Consider the following 22,996-nt stretch of genomic DNA (forward strand, 5'->3'; position numbering starts at 1 on the left):
ATGCTCTGATCCACCAGACATTCTGAGAAGTGTTACCTCTCAGCAGGGAGCCAGTCAAGCAGTTACTCAGTCCACTGCCTTCACAGTTTACATTACTCAGACACATTTTACATTACTCAGGCACGGTTTACATTACTCAGGTACTGTTTACATTACTCAGGCACAGTTTACATTACTCAGGTACAGTTTTTATTACTCATGCACAGTTTACATTACTCAGCCACAGTTTACATTACTCAAGCACAGTTTTCATTACTCAGGTACACATTGCATTACTCAGGCACAGTTTACATTACTCAGGCACAGTTTTCATTACTCAGGTACACATTGCATTACTCAGGCACAGTTTACATTACTCAGGCACAGTTTACATTACTCAGACACAGTTTACTCTGACCCACATTACATTACTCAGGTACAATTTAAATTACTTGAACCCATGTCACATTACTCAGGCCCAGGTCATGTTACTCATGGTGTTGGGTTGTGGTGAGGGAGAGGTGCACAGTGTTTGGTGTGTGTGTGTGTGTGTGTGTGTGTGTGTGTGTGTGTGTGTGTGTGTGTGTGTGTGTGGGGGGGGGGGGGGGGGGGGGGGGTGTATGTGGGTGTGTATGTCAGTGTGTGTGTGAATGTGTTGCTCGGTGTGTCGTTCGGTGTGTCTCTCCTGCTGAGTGATAATTATTATTATTATTATTTATTTATGTGTATAATAATAATAATAATAATAATAATAATAATTTATTGACATAGTTGTGAATCTTAAACATGATCAAACAGCTATGATTCATTTTACAGTTTTTCTCGATTGTTTACACACATTGTCTGACAGCATGCCTCATACTCTCAAAACTCTACACATAAATCAGAAAAACACACACACAATGGGCAAAACCCCTCAGTTCTCTTTCAAAATGAAACTTTACATTCAGAACAATATTATATCTTCTCAAAATGGTATTTTGTTCTCAGATGACACACACAAACCATCATATGAATAGACATTTATAAGAACCAGTTGAACACTGATGTGCTCAATGTAAAACACTATGATGAATGGAAAACACTTCTTCTCCATTCATCATAATGACTTAGGCCTTTTTTTGTTCAGTGTTACACTTACTACAGACAGGAAATACATAAGTGTGAATAGTGAATAGAATAGTGTTTTTATACTCAGAACACACATACACAGTAACAAATATATATATTTTTTCCCACAAAAGCAATGTACACAGTGTACATCCCACCCAACACAAAGTTGCACATACAGTGGTCTACATACACAACAACAGAAGAATTTACTATATACAGTTACAATTACAGTTAAAAAAAAACTATGTTGCATACAATGGCACGCTGGCCAATGATATTCCTTCCCCTCCTTCGTCTTTTTGTGAGGTTGAATCCAACCTCATCAGTGAAGATGAATTGGTGCTCCACTGCATCCACCTCTAGCTCAAGGATTCTCTGAAACACACATGACAGTATCAGAAATAGACATGGAGGAGTCACTATTGTGAAGCACAGTCATTATGATTACAATACTGAAATATGTATAACTTATACAGTGTTGAGTGTATACATCAGTTGTGAGATTGTATAGGACTTACTTGCATGTAGTTATATCTCATTTCTTTGACTCTTTCTGAATTGCGTTCAAAAGGCACCCTGTAGACCTGCTTCATCCTCAGATTATTTCTGCGCAAGACACGGTCCAGCGTTGATAATCTCACCCTATCAATATTTTGAAATATCTTGTTGTTTTCTATTATTTTTCTTTGTATTTTCCGTAATGTTATGGCATTATTTTCTAGGACCATGTTCAGGATTTCAGTTTCCTGTTCAGGAGACCAAAGACGTTTCCGTCCACCTCATGTTGGTAACCTTTCAGTTCTGCAATACAAATAGTAAAATACTGTAAATACTGTGTAGAAATACAAAGTAGGAATACATTTCCCAAATACTTGAAACATACTTTATATTTACAGTCCTACAGAACAGTCCACAGGCAATACTGTACTCATTGAGTACTGTATTGATATGCAGTACTGCAGTTTCCTACTGAGAGTTGATTTCTTACCTGTTCTCATTAAGGAAAGTCCGGATGATGGATGCTACAGTGTACCTACTCAAATTTGGCTGTACTCTTTGTCCAGCCTCCCTCATTGTTAGACCATGGTTGACCACATGGTCAACCAAAGTGGCTGGGATCTCATAAGAGATTATGGTCCTTGGCCTTCCTCGTCCTCGTCCTCCCCATCCTCCTCCTCTTATTCTCACCCCTCTGGCTCAGCCTCTGTTTCCACTGTTGTCATCCATTGCTCCAAAACAGAAGAGCTTTTGCCATTTTATGCTAAAGCTCTGATTGCTGGTTGTAAACATGTGACACAGGTGTTTGCTGATGTGATGAGTCAGTGTGCATAGTAGGACAATTAACTTTAGAATTTTGAATAACAGTGTGTTCCTTGTGAAAACAAGAGATTTTCTTCATGAAAATTATGCCAAATGCAGAAAATTGTGTGTAGTGTTTTGAAAAAAATGTGTTTTAGAACTGCAGTTTGAGTGTAAAGCAGGAATTGTGCTTGTAGTTTAGTAGAATGGGTTCAGGGGGTTGGTGCAATAGTTAGATGTTGTGGTCATTGTGTCTCATTTACCAGTAGGCCTATTAGTGTGTAAACAATCGAGAAAAACTGTAATGTTCTTCCCAAAAGGACATGTCCAGGGGCAAATATTATTTTTTAAGTCATTCATACTTTTACTGTGCTTTTTGTGCTATATGGTGTTACACGATTGTGTTACAGTTAATAATAAACTGTAATACCGTTAATAAACTATTACCCAACCTGTGGGTTATACCATGGCATTCCAAGAGACTCCATAGTGTAGTTCATCGGTTAAAACATCTGTTTATATTACAGTATTATATTATATTATAAATAAGCAATTACTTTTTATCAACTGTTATCAATATCATAAATTACTATATTATTTTATTTAATAGTTTAATTTGAGGTGAATCTCTGAAATCATTTATTTCAGTGACTAGTGACTACGGGGGTTTCGTTATTTTGTTGAAAGTAAGACACATCAACGTTTTACTGCCACCTGTTGGCAGTGACCTCAAGAGTTAACAGAATTAAAAACGGATGTTTAGATTTTGCGTTTGATTACAATAATTTCATGTACGAAATGCTCTCATGTGGATCTCATAAATATACAGCCTGTCAGACTGATTTCAAGTAAGAAATACTACCGTATGGAGATCACACACAGAGAACTCTTTCATATGGGTTTCACATGGAGTAATAATAATAACAACTGTTTTTTTATCAGCACTCAGGACAGAGTGAAACTGCACATCAGGAAAGAACAATGCTGAAAAGAATTGTACATAACAAGAGTGTTCACGTGTGTTTGTGGGGGAGTGTTATCCGTTTGGGATTTCCAATGACCTTTGAACTTTGCTGTACTACAGTTCCCCACTAGATGGAGCCACGTGCTTATTGATCACATTTGAGCGTAACTAGTAGGCTACATATTCACAGTAATTATTCATTGCTAAATTGTTTTGGGGTTTTTTGAGTGTATACATTAAAACAGATGTAAGTACATCATCTACACTTCTTGATTACAGTTGTGACACAGCCTTACCATGGTAGGAGTTGACAAAAGAATAAGCCAAGTAATTCAGTTCTGCGTTAGATTAACTCCATCCTGTGTTAAAGTCAGTCCTGTTAGAATGACTCAGTCCTACGCTTAAGAGCAGCAACACTGCCTGTGTATCCAGGCTAGAAATGCATTTGACTTCCTCATATGGAATTTGTGTTTCAGTCTAGCATTCCTTGCCCAACGTTCAGGCCTAGTGGCTGAATGTGTTTATACAGTTCTTGGCCTCCAAATCTAATAAAACCTTCTATATTTAGAGCTTTATAGCAACATTCAAGCTTAAATTTTATTCCTCAATAGCAAAAGTCTAAATAAGATGTGTTAGACGTGGGTTATATTAACTGACACACGTGGATGTTGAATGCAAGCTTGATTTTAGCACACTGGAAACGCTAAACTTTGATAGGCCATAAAAGTTGCTTCGTGAAGAACAGCAGTTCATTCATTCAGTATCAGCGTCCCACATTTTCCTCTCAACCCACCCCCTGTGTGTGTCACTCGGACAGGAAAGAGTTATCGGGAGAGGAAGTGGAAAGGGTTCCTGCCGCCCCCTTCCTGTAGCCAGACTGCTCCCTCCGCAGGGCACGGGCTTGCTCACTTATGTTTTGCTAATGTTCATCCACCCTGACCTGCTGGCCTTCGGCTGGCGCCAGCAATCTCCTGGGCCCCTAACCCTGCGCCCCCCCCCCCAAAAAAAAAAACCTCCCCGCTCTAATTCACAACAGCTGTTGCAAGGTGCTTACCCTACCCCCATCCTGCACTTGCTGTTTCTCCTGTCACACTGAAGGCTCCTCCGTCGGGTGGGGGGGTCATGGGAGACCTTTGTACACTTCCAGACAAATGTGCTGAAACTAACTGAATGCCAAAAATTCAACAAGAAATAAATGTTCCTTCTTTTTAGTGGGCATTGAGGAAGGGAGCAGAAAGCGATCATCTTGTCAAAGAGTACAGTCACCGCTTGAAAACACCAGAGTAAAATGTATTTATCAAGTTCATCTCCTAATTTAAGATTACAGCAGTCAGTCTCTCATTACCATAAACCCCAAAGCCACTCCTGCATTGCTGGGTCTTTATTGAAATCACATGCACACCATGAGTCTTCAGGATGAACAGATGATAGAGAAGCACTGTTTCTCCCAGAGTAGACGAGTGTAAAGGAATGTGGTGTGTGTGTTTTGTGTGTGTGTGTGTGTGTTTATGTTTGAGAGATGGACTTGGCTGCTTTCTCTTGAGATGTATCTGCTTCTTAAAGTATGAGAAAAAGCTGTTTGGACACACTGAGTTCTCCTTCTCCATGAAAGACAGTGTGCACACGCTTAATCATTTCAGAGCCTGAACAGTCTGTCTGTACGGGATGCATGTTGTTGTGTTGTCTGGGTCCTTCTTCTGCATTTGGTTCCCACTCAGAGAAGGTGTCTGGCTGGTTGCTTTGGTTTGTTCATCTGAATCACAGCAAGGACGCTCTAGCTTTTGATCTGCCCCCACCCCCCTCACCCCCTTAAAATCAAAGAGGGCAAGTCTAAAGCCTCCAATCGCTGTAAAGCTTTGGGATTTCCTGTCTGATGCTCTCTGTTGTTCTCCATGGTTGTGTGCACCTCTGGATGGAGCGTTTCCCCTCTCTGCCCCCTCGTTCCTACCCACATGTCCTTGCTAGTCCCTCAAATCAATGAGGAAAGATGGAAACAAAAACAGCACTTTACATTTGTTTCATTTGTTGTTTGTCTTCAGTCATGGGTCTCGTCACCCAGGACAACTATCAAAATAGTAGAGCAGATGCAGTCTTCACTCTGCACCAAACTCTTACTGCTGATGTGTTGACAGGTGACTCCTCAAGGGTGGAGGGCAAGTTTCATACAGGTGTTAGTGCCATTTGGTAACGGTGTGTAAAAAGGGGCCTTCTTGGGGCCCCAGGAGGCTCCTGCAGGATTCTGTGGAGGAAAGAAACCCTGTCAGCTGTTGTTGCTTTGATCTGAGGCGTGAATGTCTAGACTCGCGAGCAAGTGTCACCCATTAGCGCTGGGGTGAGAGACTGTATCTTCTCAGAGACATCGGTGCCGTCATGCTGCTGAGTACACACGCACACACCAGGAGGAAGGCGAGGGGTGTGTGTGTGTGTATGTGTGGGAGTCAGGGAGGGAAAGCTCTTTATATAGTCCCCACTCCAGGGCTGTGCTGGGCTTCTAAGGCTGGGCTCTCAGTAATGACTGGATTCTGCTTTCTGTTTTATCACGAGACAGAAATATGGCTGTCGGAGGGCCTGCGTCTGCCTGTGCGTCCCCCCCCCCCCCCCCCCCCCCCCCATGCTTGACACGTCTCCACTGCCCGCCTTGATTTCACGCTCTACATGAGTCTCTGCATTACAAATTGATGTCATGGTGCCAGAAGCACTTGAGCCGAAGGAAACGGCATCAGTAACAGAACTCAACCTGTTTCTATTGTTAAGAGAGTTTGTTGGGTTTTTTCCTTTTCAGAATATTCATGCTTGATTACACTTTACGTCTCAGACTAAACTTCCCATACACATATAGTCCTCCAATTGGGTGGCAAATCTCACTCTATTTATTGTTTCTTCTGGTAATGGAAAAAAACGCCATGCTGAGAGCTAATCACTTCAGCATGTGTTTGTAAATAGGACTCAGAGAAAACAAGCTGGAAAGGCTGGCATTTTGCATAGATGTGTGTGTGTGTGTGTGTGTGTGTGTGTGTGTGTGTGTGTGTGTGTGTGTGTGAATGTATTTAGAAGTTTATGAGTTTAGAATAATTCTCATTTTCTGCTGAAAATCCCAAACATTTACTAAGAAATCTCTTCTTCTAAGTATATGTTAGTTTTAAGGATTGTAAGATGACACACGTTTCCAGAAAAAGGCTTAAGGGGTGAGCGTGTTTGAGAGAATGGAGAAGCCCCTACGCTATGTTACAACTACCGAGGGGATCCAGAGGGCTGTTCATTACACAACTGGTGAAAACCGTGCGTGTGCACGTGTGTGTGTGTGCACGTTTGTGTGTATGTGCGTGTATCTGTACGTGTCCGTGCACGTGTGCCGATGTTTGTATTTGTGTGTTTGGGAAAGAATGTACAGACAAAGCTAAATGATACTGTATATCAATAAGTCTAATTATGCCTGAGTCCTGATCTACACACACACACACAGCAGGTAATGTTCAAGCTAAGCACGCTGATAACAGTCCACTGGCCCACGCAGACGTGAGTGTGTGAGTCCCGCCCCTCCGCCCCACCTTGCTGCAGAGGAAGGTGTCTCAGCAGAGCGATCTCAGCACAGGACGCCAGCCGCTACGCTCAGGAACAAGTTCTGACCTGAAGGCTGCAGATCTAAAATTGGCCTCTGTTCTTATGGTTCTTCCTTTCTGACGTGAGCCAACACCCTTGTGTGGCGGCCAGCTCTGGTTCTCTTGCGTTAGCATTACTGTGAAATTTCTTTGTAAGATTAGTCAATGCACTTGCCTGGTGATCACGCATAAGTGATTACTCACACTGTCTGTGATGTGGGAAAGCAGATTTGATTGGTTGATTACCAGTGATTGCTTTGATTGATGGATTAATGCTATCTATTTCACCAGATCCACCACTGTAAGAATATAGCATGCGTTTAGAGCTTAACATTAGTAAATTAATGATAATAATTAAAGCATGCAGGCAAGGAAGTTTGGGTGCACTGAGATGGAGAGAGAGAGTAGGAGAGGGACCAAGGGAACAAGGTAGAGGGACCAAGGGAGTGAGGGATAGGGACCGAGGGAACGAGGTAGAGGGACCAAGGGAGTGAGGGATAGGGACCAAGGGAACGAGGTAGAGGGACCAAGGGAGTGAGGGATAGGGACCAAGGGAACGAGGTAGAGGGACCAAGGGAGTGAGGGATAGGGACCAAGGGAACGAGGTAGAGGGACCAAGGGAGTGAGGGATAGGGACCAAGGGAACGAGGTAGAGGGACCAAGGGAGTGAGGGATAGGGACCGAGGGAACAAGGGAGAGGGACCAAGGCAGTGAGGGAGAGGGAGGAGAAGGATCATTCCCAGCATGACCCCCTGTGAGCTGCATATGTGTGTGTGTGTGTGTGTGTGTGTGTGTGGTGGGGTCTACCATGCATCCTGCTCCAGGCTCTGTCCTGGCACCAGGTCCCCTGTAACACATGCCCCTGATCAGCACTGCCTGCGTCATCACTTAGTAAACTCAGCTCCAGAAACACCAACAGAGAGCACATTCATTGCAGGCATCCCTGTGACTGAGTGTGTGTGTGTGTGTGTGTGTGTGTGTGTGATTCATTAGGCTGTTCGAATGCTGCTCCGCTTCCTCTGTGCCGCTCCACTCCCAGCAGCCCCCTTGGCAACTCCAGAGCCTTTGGAGAGGGCCGACCTCTCACTGGCGTCTGATTGGTTGATTTGTTTAAACGCCATCCACAGCAGGAGATGTGCAGATGATGAATCCACTGTGAACGATGCAATAAGTGTTGCTGTTTTTTTTTATGTGTGTGTGTGTGTGTGTGTGGCAGCTGACATGGTGAGCAGGAGTTGCGTTTTATGGGTTCGGTATGAAACACAAATGCTGTGTGGTCCACCAAGAAGCCCTTCAACACCCACACACTTCAACAAAAGCGATTCCAACCAAACAAGAAAAACCCCCATGAACTGAATGAACACACACACACACACACACACACACACACACAGTCTCACACACTCTGAGACAACACAGACAGCATGGCGGCTATGGAGATCTCCCTGAGGCTCGTGTCATAGCTTCAGGTCCTGGTGTGTTTATAAGACCCTGACAGCCTCTTCCTGTATCCCAGGCTCTGAGCTCTGGACCCAGGCTAAGACCAGAGCGGTCCGCACCACCAGCACCAGGCTCAGCACCTCCTCTCCACCCCCAGCTGACTGAAAGAGCAGACGTGGGAGGCAGACTCACATGGGTGGGGGGGGGGGGGGGGGGGGGGGTGAGATGGGGGCAATTCCAGAGCACTTCAACCCACTTCTCTCTTCTGCAATGTCAGGCCAATGTAAACTCCCATTTCCTGCCTGGGACACTACGCATCTCTTACATGGAGAAGGATGATCCTCATGGGAGAAGAGCAGACACCTAGCTGGCTGCGTGCTTGCTTGTGTGTGTGTGTGTGTGAGAAAGAGAGAGCGAGGCTGTAGGGACACACACAGGGCTCTGGGTTGGGTGCTGGAATGTTAAACACATGCTTCATGGTATGAACAGCAGCCGCTTTTGGTAAATTACAGTGAAGGTTCTGGCAGTGAGCAGCGTGCAGCAGGGAGAAGTTCTCCTATTTCAGAGCCAGACGTCTCATTATCCCCCAGGAGCGAGCGTGTGAGAGTGCATATTTGCTCCTCATTTCTCAGTAAAGGGGAAGAATATACACTCCTAAATATTGCTGTGGCTCGCGCTACAGCGAGGCCGCTGTGATCGGGCGGTCGCGACGCACGGGCTTCTGCGTTCTGAAGGAACGAGGTCTGTGAAGCGCACACACACACACACGCGGTTCTGTGTTCTTAAGAGCCGTTCCCCTCGGCTCCCGAGGCAGCCGCGTCGTGAGACTGACCTCTCCTCCTGGCATGTTGCAAATCAACTGCACAGAGCAGTTCGCTCCTATTTCACGCAGATGTTTCCCTTCTCTTCCCGGAGCTGTCGAGGGAGAGAGTCCCACTCCAGCTGTGCTGTGTAAAGATCAAGTCCTATTACATCATGCTCTCCCCAACCACAACCCCAACCGCAGTTCCAACCCCAGCGAGGCTGTAGTCAGCACCCCCCACCCCCCAGGGCCGCTTTGCCCTTACAGGGTGAAGCGAGTCGGCACGTAAAGTCGGTATTTCAGGGATTGCACACGCCTGTGAATACCCTCATGACTAATAGGTAAGGCAGCGGGTTGCTGGGTCAGAAAGCGTTTACGTTCAGACTCTGGGTCCGGGACGACGAGAGGAAAAACCTACCTCATCCTCAGCCTCGACACACCTTCGCTCACTCGGGGAACTACGGCGTCGACGAGAACCGCAGTGCTGCACGTTTGATGGCGTCTGACTCACTGTCTGGAAGCCACTGCTCAAAGTCTACCTAATGCACACCTGCACCGGTTAAACACATGACAGTGTGCAGTGGTTGCCCTTTAAACACAGTACATATCAACTCAAAATAGATTTAAACACACTCTACAGTGATAATTTTCAAATATTTCTGACCTCACTAGATTTCTACAGTCTTTACAATAATGATTGGTACATCAGGTATACACAGGCCAATGTTGCCTGAGTTACTGCATATATATGCAGAAAAGGAAAGATTTGTGAATTTCTTGAAAAAGAGGAGAGACATATGAAGACCTATATGGACCTCATCAAACTCCTTAAAAATGTCCATTTTATAATCTATTTCTAAAGTCCACTAACTTAAATAGACTTAAATGGACTGACTTGTCCTTAAGCAGAGGAAAAACTGCTCTGGATTCAAATGGGTTAGAGAGCAACTTCAGGAACACAGCATATACAGTGAGGACCTGTATGCACAACTTCAACAGGAAAATATTTATGCAAGGCATTCCACTGGCTTGCCTCTGAGCCACAGCAATGGCCTTCACAGGCGAAAGGCAGTTTGAATTAACGCAGAGCACCTCCATGATTAACACACAGCATCGCCACACAGACATGTTTATGAAGTGTATATAAAGAGACATCTGCCACAATTATCACACACCCATTCACACAGACAGTATCTGGAGAGCACTGAGTCAGCAGTTGTCTGGATGGGGTGTACACGCGTGCATGCTTGTGTACGTGTGTGCACGCGTGTTTGAAGCAGGTGCACACAGTTGTGCCTGTACTGTCACACTATGTTCACCTGCTGCTGCCCCAGAAAACGTCAGATCTACAAGGCAGCGTGCCACCTGTACTCGACAGAGTGGGTGTCGAATCACCTCCACTGCAGCTCACCCACACTGTACTTAGATCTGTGGCGAAGCCCTTTTTAAGCATGCAAGCATAACAAATCATTTTTAAACTTCCTTGCTTACATTATTTCTACCATTTCTGAAAGTAAACTCACAGTAAAAAAAGCTTTTTACAAACATAAATTATTTTATTGGATAAAAATTATTTTAAAAACCCCAAAAGATTTTAGAAAAATAACAAAAAGCATAATAAAATCTAGACTGCACTGTCCACAGCCCATTCTGAGAAAACAATACACTGCCAGTTTAATGACTTGAACTCATGATCTTAGGCATTAAACTTGGTATATTAATGGTCCCAGTAACATTAATTACATTATCTTCACATCAAAATAGAAGCATCACAACCAAATATCAACAATACAAATGAGGTATTAAAACATTCTTTAAGTTACTAAGGAAAATTTGGCTTTGGTTTAGAATAATAGTTGTACTTCAGTTTTGACCACACAATATGAGCAATATACCATATCGAAATAATATTGCTACACACTGCGATTATGATATGTCTGGCAAAATATTAAAAGCACACCTGTGATCTCCTGGGCTGCATTATTTTGACCAACATTATACATTTGTTGTATCATAGAAATGCTTCATCAAAATATCAAGCCAACCCTCAGTCTGAACAACTGAGATTTGTCAGAATGCCTACAGCACACAAGAAAAACTTGTGTGATATGTTCGAAAGCTCATTTGCATATTGCAGCCTTCGGAAAAGGCCAATACTGCAATAAAGATTAACAAACAATATATTTTGGCCTAACTTTAATACTGTAAAACACAAGGAAGATAATACTGCATAGTAACTTGGAGCACATTACAAATCCATAGTCCCCAGACAACTAGGAAACAACAGTGAAATGGAAAGGATGGGGATGTGTGTGTGTAAAAGCTTTGGAAAGAGTTTGAAAATTGAGTTTTAATCTTATTAAAGAAAGAAAATCTATATGAAATCAACCACTGTGCTGCCCTCTCTGGCCTTACTAGACACATCAAGGTCTGAACTATTCCACCTGTTAGAATGTTGCTTCTACACCACTGACAGCTGTGTGTGTGTGTGTGTGTGTGTGTGTGTGTGTGTGTGTGTGTGTGTGTGTGAGACATGCTGACACATACCCTTCCCCAGTGAGTCCACCCCCCTCTTACGGCAGCTGTCTCCTCTGCGAGACTCCAGAGGATGAGCACCATCAAGTCTTCACTGGCATGTGGTGGATCCATGCACCTCCTTCATGTGCTCGGAGGAAATAAACCATCCAGGCTTTTGGTGCTCTAGGTCAGACTCTATTTAACTGGGAAGGAGCGTTTAACGGTCTCGTCCTTCTCCGACGGCACGTCGTGTCCGAGCACTGGCACCGAGGACGCCAGGCGCCGCCCGTAGACCAGGCGCCCGTTCCCTCACGCCGAGTGGGGGCAGCCGGCCGCCGCGTGTTTCTGCAGCAGCGACATGCGGCTGAATGTGCGGGAGCAGGTGCTGCACTGGTACTTCTTCACCTCGGCGTGCGTCTGCAGGTGCGCCCGCAGGTTGGAGCGGTCGGCAAACGCCCGGTTGCAGTGGGGACAGGAGAACGGACGCTCGCCTGCCAGAAAGCGGACACAGGTGCTGATGAGTGTCCTTCTCTGCCACTCTTACTTCACTTCAGCATTTAAGTGCATTTACAACCTTACATAGTTCCTAAGTAGACCCATTCTCCAAGGTCTAAAGGCCCATTGACGAGCACAACACCCTACAAGACTATCAGTAGTTAATAAACATCACAAGACAGAGAGATTGAATCACTGAATCAGCCGACACTGAATTAAAGTACACAAAACAAAGGGGCAACTCAGCAGGTCGAAAGCAAGCATTCCCAAGCATTCTGGGTGCCCTTGTCACAATGTTATCCAGATGCATCCCACTACCCCCGGTCTCCTGATAAGATTAGTCCTGCTGAGCCCATTGTTAAGGATGATGTCAACACACAATAAGTGATCAATGAAAAGCCATTCTGCTGAGAGCTCGCTCATGTGACCATGTTTACCAATTCAGAGGAAGTGTTAAACTAATCAGACCTTTGGAGTGTTGGGCTTTGAAATGCAACCCATCACAAGCACAAAAGACAGCACGCAGTCTGCACGGTTCACGAGATATGCAAACCGCTGCATAACTCGAACCACTAAATTGCACCGACAATAAACAACATTTAAGAATTGATAGGGATCGTTTTATAAATGCCACGTGGAGAATGCCATTAATGAGCTGAAAGAGATTCTAAGGTACCTGTGTGTGTGCGGATGTGTCCTCTGAGAAGCCAGGGTCTGGAGAAGGCCTTCCCGCAGGTGGGGCACACACAGGGCAGGGTGTGTGAGCGGATGTGCATCTTCAGAGCCCCGAGGCTGTTGTACTCTTTGGGGCAGTGCTTGCAGAAGAAGGGTGGGCGTGTGGTAGGCGCCGGCATCTCACAGGGCTCCTCCGTGGCTCGCGGTTTGCCCGTGCTACCATGGCGGGGTCTGGGCTGCTGGGGGTGGTAGGTGTCTGTGGGTTCAGGGCTCGGAGGGTCTGAGGTTCGGCCCTCATCCTCCTCCCCACTGCTGCAGCTCAGGCTGGAGGGAGAGCTGAGGTCCAGAGGCCCTTGGACTGAGGACAGGCCAGACAGGGACGCAGGCCCGCCGTGCACAGGCGGCATAAGACTAACGTCCCACACCAGCCCGGCCGTAAAACAAGCCACGGGGAATTCACTATTGGCTCCGGGAAGCTCTGCGAGTGGATACCGCTCAGGCAAAATATCTGTGGGATCGGAGAAGGATCAGATTTGAAGAACGTTGCGTTCACGTACTGTTGCAGATATACGAGTGGTACATGAGGAGTAAAAAGCAAGAGGGGGAAACTGCAATACTGGTGTTAATTTGGTTGGTTACAACGTATAAAATAAGTTGACCCAAACACATGCGCATAAATGCGGACACCGCAACCAGGGAACAGACGGAGTATGAATTCCTTTTAGAAACCAAAAGAAGGACATTAAAAGTTCCTCGCAGCCCAAATAAATATATTTAAATGGGCGATCCGCAATGTTTTTTTTTCCCCCAAATACAACTGTAGTGGCTAGTACAACAAATCGTGATTATTATTATCTACAACGTCCTGAAACTTGTAAAAGTTTAGTTTGCAAGTTTAAAGAGTTGAAAACTCACCATTCTGACATTCCAATTCGCTATAGTTTGGCCTTTTGCTGGTGAAGTACTTCTTAACTAAGAAAGACCGAGGCATGCTGGTGTCTCCAGTGTCACTAATCCAGCTCTATCCAGAAGAACTCTAAAACTGAACACTAATATCTGAAAGACGGCCCAGAACCCGCGCCTGAAAACACAATCTTCAGTTAACGTACCGAACTTGAAAAGTTCCAGTTTTTCGATGAAGATCACAGAGCACCAAGCAGTACTTTAGACTACAATTAGTGTCTGTAGTCAATTTTAAAAAGCCTGACATACTATCTATGTATACGGCCACTTAGACCCGCCCTTGAAGTACAGCCTACCGCAGTCCCTGTCGTCAGTACTCAGCACGCTGACTTAGTGGATGTTAGCTGCGAAAGCATAGAGCGATTTTCTCATGTCAGACTCATACATGAACAGCCATTGTTTAATTCTCACCTACCAAATTAGATAATCGCAAATTCATCCCACACCTCCCAAATCTTAGTCCCAACTTATGCGTAAAAGGCAAAGCAACGAGCATTATAAACGCACAATAAACATCAATATTCGCAGACGATGTTCAATCATTTACTATTTGTCTTCACAAACAAACAAACTCTACAGAAATACTTAACTATCTTTAGTGTTGTCACTGGTTCTGAGTCACTGCTCAAAAGAAAAATCCAATCACAATGCCTATGTTTCTGTAATTTTTTAAGGGTTTTTTTGCCTCTTAGGAAAATCACCATTTACATCCACACGCCTTTGACTCTGTAGCTAAACCCTTCGACCGATGACAATAGAACACACTGAATAATAATGAAAGTAACAGTTGGGTTGAATGGACATGAATTAACAACACAATGAGTGGATCGGACATGCCTGGAATGGGTTTGAAAATAGCGCTACCTTGTGGTTGTACCGCAATTTAATTTCTGGTATTTTGTTTCTTTGCAAACGGGCCTTTACATAGATCCATGTACTTAAATAGAAGTAAACATTTAAAAACCTCAAGATCAAATTGCAAATATCATATATAATGTAAAATATATCATATATAATCTGCATCTGAATTCTGACTGATGTTGATAACCATGTTCATAATATTCATGATATTCACATAATATGATATTCATAACCTAATGCTTTGGGCGTTTAATTATTGAGAAAGTCTGTATTCTTGACAAGCAAGATCCTCGCTCTCGTTCCTTTCAAAGAGAAAATTAGCCACAGTTTTCTGTCTTGATAAGGGATCGGTTGGGACTGGGGGCAATTCAGGGATTTTACCCTAAGGGGCAGTTCAGCCCCCAAGAAGAATGAAACAGTGCACGAACACCGGAAATTCTGCACATTTGTGTGCCTATGAGCAGTTGTAGTATTCTTATTTTGAAAAGAATCCAGCAGACGGTACATTGGATAAATATGAAACATCATCAAAATATTTAATGGAATACATCTACTAACAAGAACCAAAGGAGTTCTGCATCTGACAGCAGTGGAGTAGACCACGGCATATAACAACACTTTAATTATTCAGGGCATTTGACAACAGAGATTAAGGTCCTGTGGTGGTAATGTGGTGGTTTGTTGTATTGCTTTTAAATTGTGTGTGTTGTTTTAGTGCTGGTCACGTTGCATATACAGAAAATTAGTGGGAATTGAATCGGAATAGTAGTGGTGTAGAAAAAGGATTCTTTAACCCTATTTGGAAAAGACAAGTGTAATTAGATGTCCATCCCAAATAAGATGCAAAATGTGGGCAACTGTTTGAGGATGGAGACTATTTTATTTATTAAGCAGAATCAGTTGCAATTTTTTATTGGCTGAAATTTTAAAAGTTCACATACACTGGCCTTGTGTGGAAAAGATTGATAATCCCTAATGTAGGACTCCCTAGTGTAACCACTGCACTTGAATGTGTATGGAACTGAAACACATAGGAGCCTCAAGGCTAATGTGCTTTACTGGTAAAGAAAATAAACGTTTGGAACAAGCCATGCAAAGTGTGTACAACTTAATTGTTCAACTCCCTGCAAAGTCCAGAGAGTTCTGCAAGAAAATGTAAACTAGTGTTTAATTCAAATTACAACCAACCAAAAGATATTACGAATTTTTTAATGAAAAACTGAATACTCTTACTTTTGTTTTTATTTTAAAGGGGGCGTCGTGTACAAAAATAAATTTATGGTTTTACTGATACACACCCACCAATGAGGGTGTTTTTTTTCTCAAAGACTGCCTATTCTTTTGTTACGTCGGAGTTGTTGAAACGTAAAGAATCTTTACGACAGCGAGTTCTTTTTTTCTAACGTCATAATCCTCGGTTCACTAGAAGCGGGTATCTTCGCAGTAAGTGTGCATATGTTACTAACTTTTTTTTAAATAATTTGTAGATCTGTATAATACAAAGGGTGCGGGTTGTATTTACTGGTTTTCTGATTGTAACCGCATTGCTCATTTTGCAGTTTTCAAATGTTTATAATCCTTCCCCTTCCTCTTACAAAGTTCAGACCTTTCAGCTGAACTGGAATCAGGCGCACGGAACAAAATTGTAATTTATATTACTTTGCATTTAATCGCTGCAACCGTTCCTTGCTCAGATGCAGAAGGAAAACGCCCATATAAGCCTGCGATTCCGCTCCTCGTTTGTGTTGTTTCTATTGGTTTAGCAGGGGAGTGGGCTGGGTTATCCAGACCTTGGACTGTTGTCACCTCGATCAGCTGTTGTGGATGAATATCTTTCACATTATAGCGTGAAGAACATTTAAAACGCAAAAGAAAAAAAACATAACCTGCAGAAAAGTTTAAACAGCAACACAAACCAAACAATTTTGAGTTGAAAATATCTTCTGCGGGTAAGAAATTGTTTCGAAGAGGTAAGAGACGGCTTTCTCCCTTGGAGACTCAATCTCGTCGATAAAAGCGTTACATTATTAAACATTAAAGTCAGCATTGCAGTTTTCTGGAACGAGAGCATTTGCAAGCACAACGCGAGCGATGACTAAATTTAGACTGATCTAAATAAAAGCGAATTTAACCCGAATCTGTTCAATCGTAATGTGGGTTAGATTAACTGACCCTGATTGGTCCGTTGTTCTGAAGAAAGACATTTCTTAACAGTCTATCCTTATTTTTTACTGTTGGAATCTGCTTTTGCTGTTTATTGTGTTTTGCTGGTCTGTAGCGGTTAACGCAAATGGTCATTGATATTCACAAAGAAACGTTCACTCAAACATAACGTTTTTAAACCTTTTACGCGTCTCTTGCTTGGGCTGAAACCTAAAATGACGTCAGAATTGAAGGGGGCGTGTCGCGCTGTCTCCTCATCACAGAGTTTACATTTAGTTGCTGTTTTTTCTGTAATGTTATTGTTTGGTGTGTGATAAAATAAGATTATTGCTAACAAAATAATCTTATTTTATCACAGATTAGAATCAGATTAGAAGCATGATATTATATTTTATAAGGATATTGTGATATTGTCATTGGTAATGAAGATCCGATTTAGTGATATTTTCTGAAATCAAGTGATTGCTAAGAACGATTAGAGACGTTGGAACAAATTTAGATTCGGCTTTAACCCCTACAGAAGGAGAACAGCAGATTGGGTAACCATGGGGGTCCATCACTGCCACTGAGATCATTATGCCTGATTCAGTTTAATTTATTCGCAGACATACGGATATGACAGCAGCTCATAGCAGTCTCTGCTTAAACATGTGGACTGAAACTATAGAAATCATAATTATTACTCTAAAGCTACAATAACCGCCATAATAGTGTCTAGTGAGGAAAAAAAACCAAAACCAGTTAATTGTTGTAATAGGCTATTGGTTACTGATGTCAAATCAGGCACCTGTGTAATTCATTATCTTTATTGAATTCATGATATTGATATTTTATATATGCGGTCCACTACTAACCCTCCTCCTCAGAACTGGAGCTACATTTCAAATGACCTCAATTTGAATGTAGAGGTCTGGAATAGAAGTAGATCCCAGCCTTTTGCTTCCTGGGTCTTATTATTATATCATTGTCCCCGATAGACATTTTGGATGCGGCATATTGTGGTGGTATGGTATGTTCTATCCTCTTGGTTTTGTTACAGGTTTGCTTTGGAGAGATTTTAGTTTTACAGCCCAAGTTGAAGGAGTCAGGCCCCATCACCCAAAAATATTCAGCCAATATAATTTCTGAGGACATGCCTATCTAAACCTTTAAGTGCGGCAATCATATATCAGTCATTTTTAGAAAACAATGTTTGATTTTGATATCAGACCACACTGTAGTCCCCAAATTAACAAATGTACGCTCCGTAAAGTGGGACCCCCACATGGAGGTGGCCATGTTTAAAAATTTGTACACAATCTCTGATACATCCAGGCCACTAGGCGTCAGTATAATGTCTCACTGGAGGAAAATGACTTATTGCTCCATTAAATGGCAAACAGGATGAAGTTGTTGAACATCTCTTCCTCTACAGGGCTGTGGTGAGATTTCTCTGCTTCTGCCAAAGGAGAGACAAGGACACAGTGCAGGGGACACGGACGAGGACAACAACCAAAGACATAACGTCCAACCTCAGCTATGTTTCAGCGCCTCACTGACCTGCTCTTTGGAAGGTTGGGCAATGCCCCTCAGGAGTCTGCAGTGCCCAAGTCTGGAGGTCTGGAAGAAGACGAGGACTGGCTTCTCGTTAATATATCTGGTTAGTACGCCTGGCTAGTACGCCTGCTTAGTACACCTGGCTAATACACCTGGTTAGTACACCTGTGACACCATTCACACAATGTGATAAACATTATTGGAGCTTTGCTTAATTCCCACACAATTCTGTATAATTGTATGTTCTGCTGTTTTTGAATACATCACCCTATAGTACACCAACATACATTTCTGCTTTAAGTTCAGAATTTAACAAGATATGGCCTCACCACAATGATGGTCTGTAAACTTTATTTTACTTTGTACTCAAACACTTATCCATTTGATGGAAGGAAAGGACTGAGGCAGGTTAATAGAGGGGTGCTCTTGTTTGGCAGAACCAGACAAAAGCTTTGAATCTCAGACAAAGCATCTTTTTAATTCTAAATTATTTAACTATTAAAATATTAAATTATAAATGCACAAATCAGCTTGATAGTCAATTGAAACTGGCTGAATTTTCATAGCCCTACAAGCTATAAAAAATTTACTGTAATTACTGTAGGGGCTTTGAGGCTTTGAAGAGATGTATGTATCTCTTTCTCTCTCTCTCTCGCTCTCTCTCTCTCTCTCTCTCTCTCTCTCTCTCTCTCTCTCTCTATATATATATATATATATATATATATATATATATATAGATATATATATATATATATATATATATATTAGTGGTGGGACTTTAACGCGTTAATTTCGATTAATTAATTACAGGAAAATTAACGCACTAAAAAAATTAACGCATTTTAACGCATTTAACGGACGAGACACTTTTGCACTGTGGAATGTTTCTCAGTGCGCGAGTTCCGGGCATACAGATTATATGGACGCACAATAAGATGAGCATGATGGAGATGACTGAAGAGGCTACGCTGGTGGATGGGAAATTTAAATATAAGAAACTTTCAGATGGAAGTACAAACAAAAATAGTGTTATTTACACTTTATGTAGGAAGGAGTTCGCTTATCACAGGAGCACTTCCACCCTTCGTTACCACCTCAACGCAAAACATGTTGCGGCTAAAGCTGGGCGTACGCTGTACGATATTTTAAATCGTGTACTCAGCTCCAGCTCAAACTGTACGACTAAATCGCAGGGAGAGTCGGCTCGTGGAGCTGCTTCAACAGTGCGATACTCTCACGAGGAGCGATTTGAATTTCAAACGTGTTTGATGTTCTTGCGACGCTGCGATTTCTGATCGGGAGTTGGTCGTGAGGTGTGAATCGCTCCTCGTTTACCTGTGTAAACTATACGATGCACGACACGCGATTGAGCCGAAACGAGTGAAAAATCGGCTGAAAATGGGCCAAAAATCGCACAGTGTACGCCCAGCTTAACGCGCAGGTCAGTAATGATAGCTGCTAAATGTATTCCTAGTACGATAGGGTGACCAAACGTCCGTAATTCACATCCTGTGAGGAAACGTCCTGATTTTTAAATGACCTTCATTGGACCATTAAGACTGGATTAAACTTTCGCGAATGGCCGTAGCGCGCGACTCCGCACGCGTTTATACATGATGCGTCACATTATTTGTGTTGTCCGCTCTCTGTGGTCGAAGATAAATGCTTACAAGAAGCGCTGCGAATTGCGTCAACTGATGCAAGTTACGAACTACCGTCCAGGGGTGAGTTTCCCAAAACGTTCTTAGCGCCAAGTACTTCTTAACCTCGTACGTAAGAACGTTTTGGGAAACTCACCCCAGAAAGACAATGTCGAAGAAAATCCAGCAGCTGTATGATGAGGAAAGAATTAAAACAGATTATTGTGAAGAGTGCCACAAATGTGGCTCTGACTGGGGATCACTGGACCTCTGTTAGCAACAAGAATGATCTTGGTGTGACAGCTCATATTATAGATGATGAATCTATAGATGATGAAGATCCAGTCATTTGCTTTGAGCATGCAGAAGACCACTTCTAGGCACTATGAAGATGCCTATGGCAGAGGCCTGGGAAATTATAAAGAAAGTCTACCATCTAAAATAGTATTAAAAAACATCTTCTGATTTACTTAAATTCTTCCAATATCCTGAGCAAAACTCCCTAAATTAAACAACATTTTTGGTCAGAATTTCCAATGTTCTGAACTGTTTTCTGCACACTACACATATATTGGTCTTCGTAGTAGACTGGTGGAAAAATAAACAAGATGTTGAGGTTTATGATTATGTTCATTGATTCATTCATCATTCAAACTTAAATTAATATTTCTCATGTTAAATACTGAAATGCGATTAAAATGCGATTAATTTCGATTAATTAATTGCAAAGCTTCCGATTAATTCGATTAATTTTTTTGATCGCGTCCCACCCCTAATATATATATATATATATATATATATATATATATATATATATATATATATATATATATATATATATATATATTAATATATTGTTTATCCTCATCACCTCCCTTTCCCATTGGTGGAAAGCAGCAGATGAAGAGCCGTTGGTTGAGCTAAACCCTGTTCCTTCCACCGCAAGTGTTTCCAGGTCTGTCCAAGATGCAAACTCTACCACAGCCAGTCTGGTCAGCAGTAACAGGTGAACCTCCCAGTAATGTTTGGTGAAATACACCGTGATCAACATGGCTGTTTGTTTGCAATACATGTTTAGGATCTGTTTTTTTGGAGAGGGTCGGCGAATCATCTGTGGTGATCCCTTCTCTGTGTGTCCTTCTGTAAAGCATGGAAGACCAAGGTGTGCCTGCTGCTCAGAGCAGTGGCCCCGTGTCTCGTGGTTCCGTCCCACAGGCCAAACTGGTTCGGGCGGGGAGGCGTCAGTCGGCTCAGGCTCGATCCGAACGCCGTTGTCTAGGCCACCACTGCATTCGGCGCCAGAACCGTGTCCGCCAGCGACTCCCACGTCACACCTCCCGCTCACATCCCATGATCCTCCAGCAGCCTAGCCACCGCAACCTCTGTCACTGAGAACACGCAGCTCGTGACCCCCAAATGAATGGAGCACTGAACAATTAGACACAGCTACACAAGTGCATACTAGTAGTGCATACTAGTAGTCTCTTCCATTGTGGGAAATAAAACTTTTCCTGAGAAATATATTTTACTTAGTGTTTGCAATTTTCATAAATACATTTTATGTTTGTATATGTTTTGAATGGCAGCTACGTTGACACAAACGTTTGGAAATGTTATTTTGCCTCATGTATGTAGCATTATAGCAATAAAACAAACCACGCATTCCTGTCTCGTATTTGTTGCTGGAATTATTACATTTCGACTGGAAATGATATAATATTAATTGCAAAATGTACAGTTAAACAAAACTGCTTCTCAGTTGTAATGTATCTCAGCAGAGGTATTGCAACAGAACTGACCAAACAAATACTGTGATAGTTGTAGAATGTTTTGTGTAAGTGAAACAGGAGGCAGGGTAAAGACCTAGAACTTCATCTTTTTCCCCATAAGCTTAATATCTGTCCTCGTGCTGCATTTCGGTGGCTTTGCTTGATGTGTGGCAAGGCATCTTTCTAGATCTGGCAACCTACTGAAGAACGTGCATATAAGCAGGTTGCCGATAACCATGCAGAGGTGCAACTGATTTTAATTACTTGCTGGTTTGCCTGAAATTTCCCCACCACAGATAATGCTTGACCACACCCCCAACTGGCTAATTCCAGCGGCACTACTCATCACAATATAGCCTTATAATTCATACCAATTCTCATTTCATTAGATTTTAAGATTTAATAATTAATATTATTATTAATATTAGATTTTAAGGTTCAAGAACTGAATTTGGATAGGATGAATAAGATATTAAATATGAAATCCTGATATTAACATTATTTCCATAGCAAATAGACTTAAACTGGTTGACACTCCAGTATAATTCACATATCCAATTTACACAACACCTAACACAAACCCTATATCCGACAAAATATGCAACATCGAGGCCTTGGTGATGGGCATGAGTGGGTGCTGCTAGGTGTATGTCCAGCCTGCTGTAAGCTCTGTGTTAAGTCTGTGTTAAGTCTGTGATTTGATCACCAGGGTTGCAAACTTGACTCAAGTGTATGTTGTAGTTTGAATGAGCAGTTCATTGTTAACTTTGTGAGTGGTGGTTCTCTTTTATGTTGATATGTCTATCAAATTTCCAAGACATAAACACTTTTAGGATTAAAGTCACTGTAATGTTGAGTGTTAGGAAATGTTTTAGTGTGAGGGCGTATACTCAATTTAAGATTATTACATGAGCACAGCATGGGAAGCATGTCAGATTATATTCAGTAAATCAGTGAGTGTAGTGCGATAAGTTCTTTTTGACTTAGGTTTTCTGTAGCTGGTTTTGTGTTCATTGAGTCCCGTCAATATATCAAGTCTTCAATCAATCAATAAATTGTTATTTATATAGCACTTTTTACAACAGTTGTCACAAAGCAGATTTACAAGTGTCTGAGTCCAAGCCCCCAGTGAGCAAGCCAAGGGCGACATGAGTTCTTTATGTAATACCTGTATAGTCCCA

General features: G+C 42.5%; 2 protein-coding genes across 3 annotated transcripts; one reads left to right on the forward strand and one right to left on the reverse strand.

Annotated features, from left to right (window-relative positions):
- Positions 1-10,737: 10,737 nt before the first annotated feature.
- Positions 10,738-14,591, reverse strand: snai1a (snail family zinc finger 1a). The gene is made up of 3 exons (XM_076994311.1): positions 13,799-14,591; positions 12,885-13,391; positions 10,738-12,204 (listed from the first exon to the last, which is right to left on the reverse strand). The coding sequence occupies exons 1-3, from the start codon at positions 13,872-13,874 to the stop codon at positions 12,023-12,025; spliced, it is 765 nt and encodes a 254-aa protein (XP_076850426.1). The 5' UTR covers positions 13,875-14,591; the 3' UTR covers positions 10,738-12,022.
- Positions 14,592-16,025: 1,434 nt separating this feature from the next.
- tp53inp2a (tumor protein p53 inducible nuclear protein 2a) lies at positions 16,026-21,721 on the forward strand. Of its 2 annotated transcripts, none has more exons than XM_076994319.1 (4): positions 16,026-16,150; positions 18,285-18,509; positions 20,944-21,052; positions 21,195-21,721. In XM_076994319.1, exons 2-4 carry the CDS (start codon positions 18,389-18,391, stop codon positions 21,436-21,438), a joined length of 474 nt encoding a protein of 157 aa, XP_076850434.1. In that variant the 5' UTR covers positions 16,026-16,150; positions 18,285-18,388; the 3' UTR covers positions 21,439-21,721. The 2 variants fall into 2 exon arrangements, with proteins under 2 accessions (XP_076850434.1, XP_076850433.1); XM_076994318.1 differs by lacking the exon at positions 16,026-16,150 and adding an exon at positions 16,340-16,677 and having other exon boundaries at positions 21,195-21,720.
- The last annotated feature ends 1,275 nt before the right edge of the window (positions 21,722-22,996 follow it).

The sequence above is a fragment of the Brachyhypopomus gauderio genome, unplaced genomic scaffold, assembly GCF_052324685.1.
Source record: "Brachyhypopomus gauderio isolate BG-103 unplaced genomic scaffold, BGAUD_0.2 sc138, whole genome shotgun sequence".
Lineage (NCBI taxonomy): Eukaryota > Metazoa > Chordata > Actinopteri > Gymnotiformes > Hypopomidae > Brachyhypopomus > Brachyhypopomus gauderio.

Excerpts from the sequence above, each read along its gene's own strand:
- snai1a (XM_076994311.1), bottom strand. The coding sequence starts at position 13,874 with ATGCCTCGGTCTTTCTTAGTTAAGAAGTACTTCACCAGCAAAAGGCCA. Across the intron at positions 13,392-13,798 it reads CGAATTGGAATGTCAGAATG|ATATTTTGCCTGAGCGGTAT; the intron begins GTGAGTTTTCAA and ends CCGATCCCACAG. Across the intron at positions 12,205-12,884 it reads ACACATCCGCACACACACAG|GCGAGCGTCCGTTCTCCTGT; the intron begins GTACCTTAGAAT and ends GCTTTCTGGCAG.
- tp53inp2a (XM_076994319.1), top strand. The coding sequence starts at position 18,389 with ATGTTTCAGCGCCTCACTGACCTGCTCTTTGGAAGGTTGGGCAATGCC. Across the intron at positions 18,510-20,943 it reads GCTTCTCGTTAATATATCTG|CAGATGAAGAGCCGTTGGTT; the intron begins GTTAGTACGCCT and ends GGTGGAAAGCAG. Across the intron at positions 21,053-21,194 it reads AGTCTGGTCAGCAGTAACAG|CATGGAAGACCAAGGTGTGC; the intron begins GTGAACCTCCCA and ends CCTTCTGTAAAG.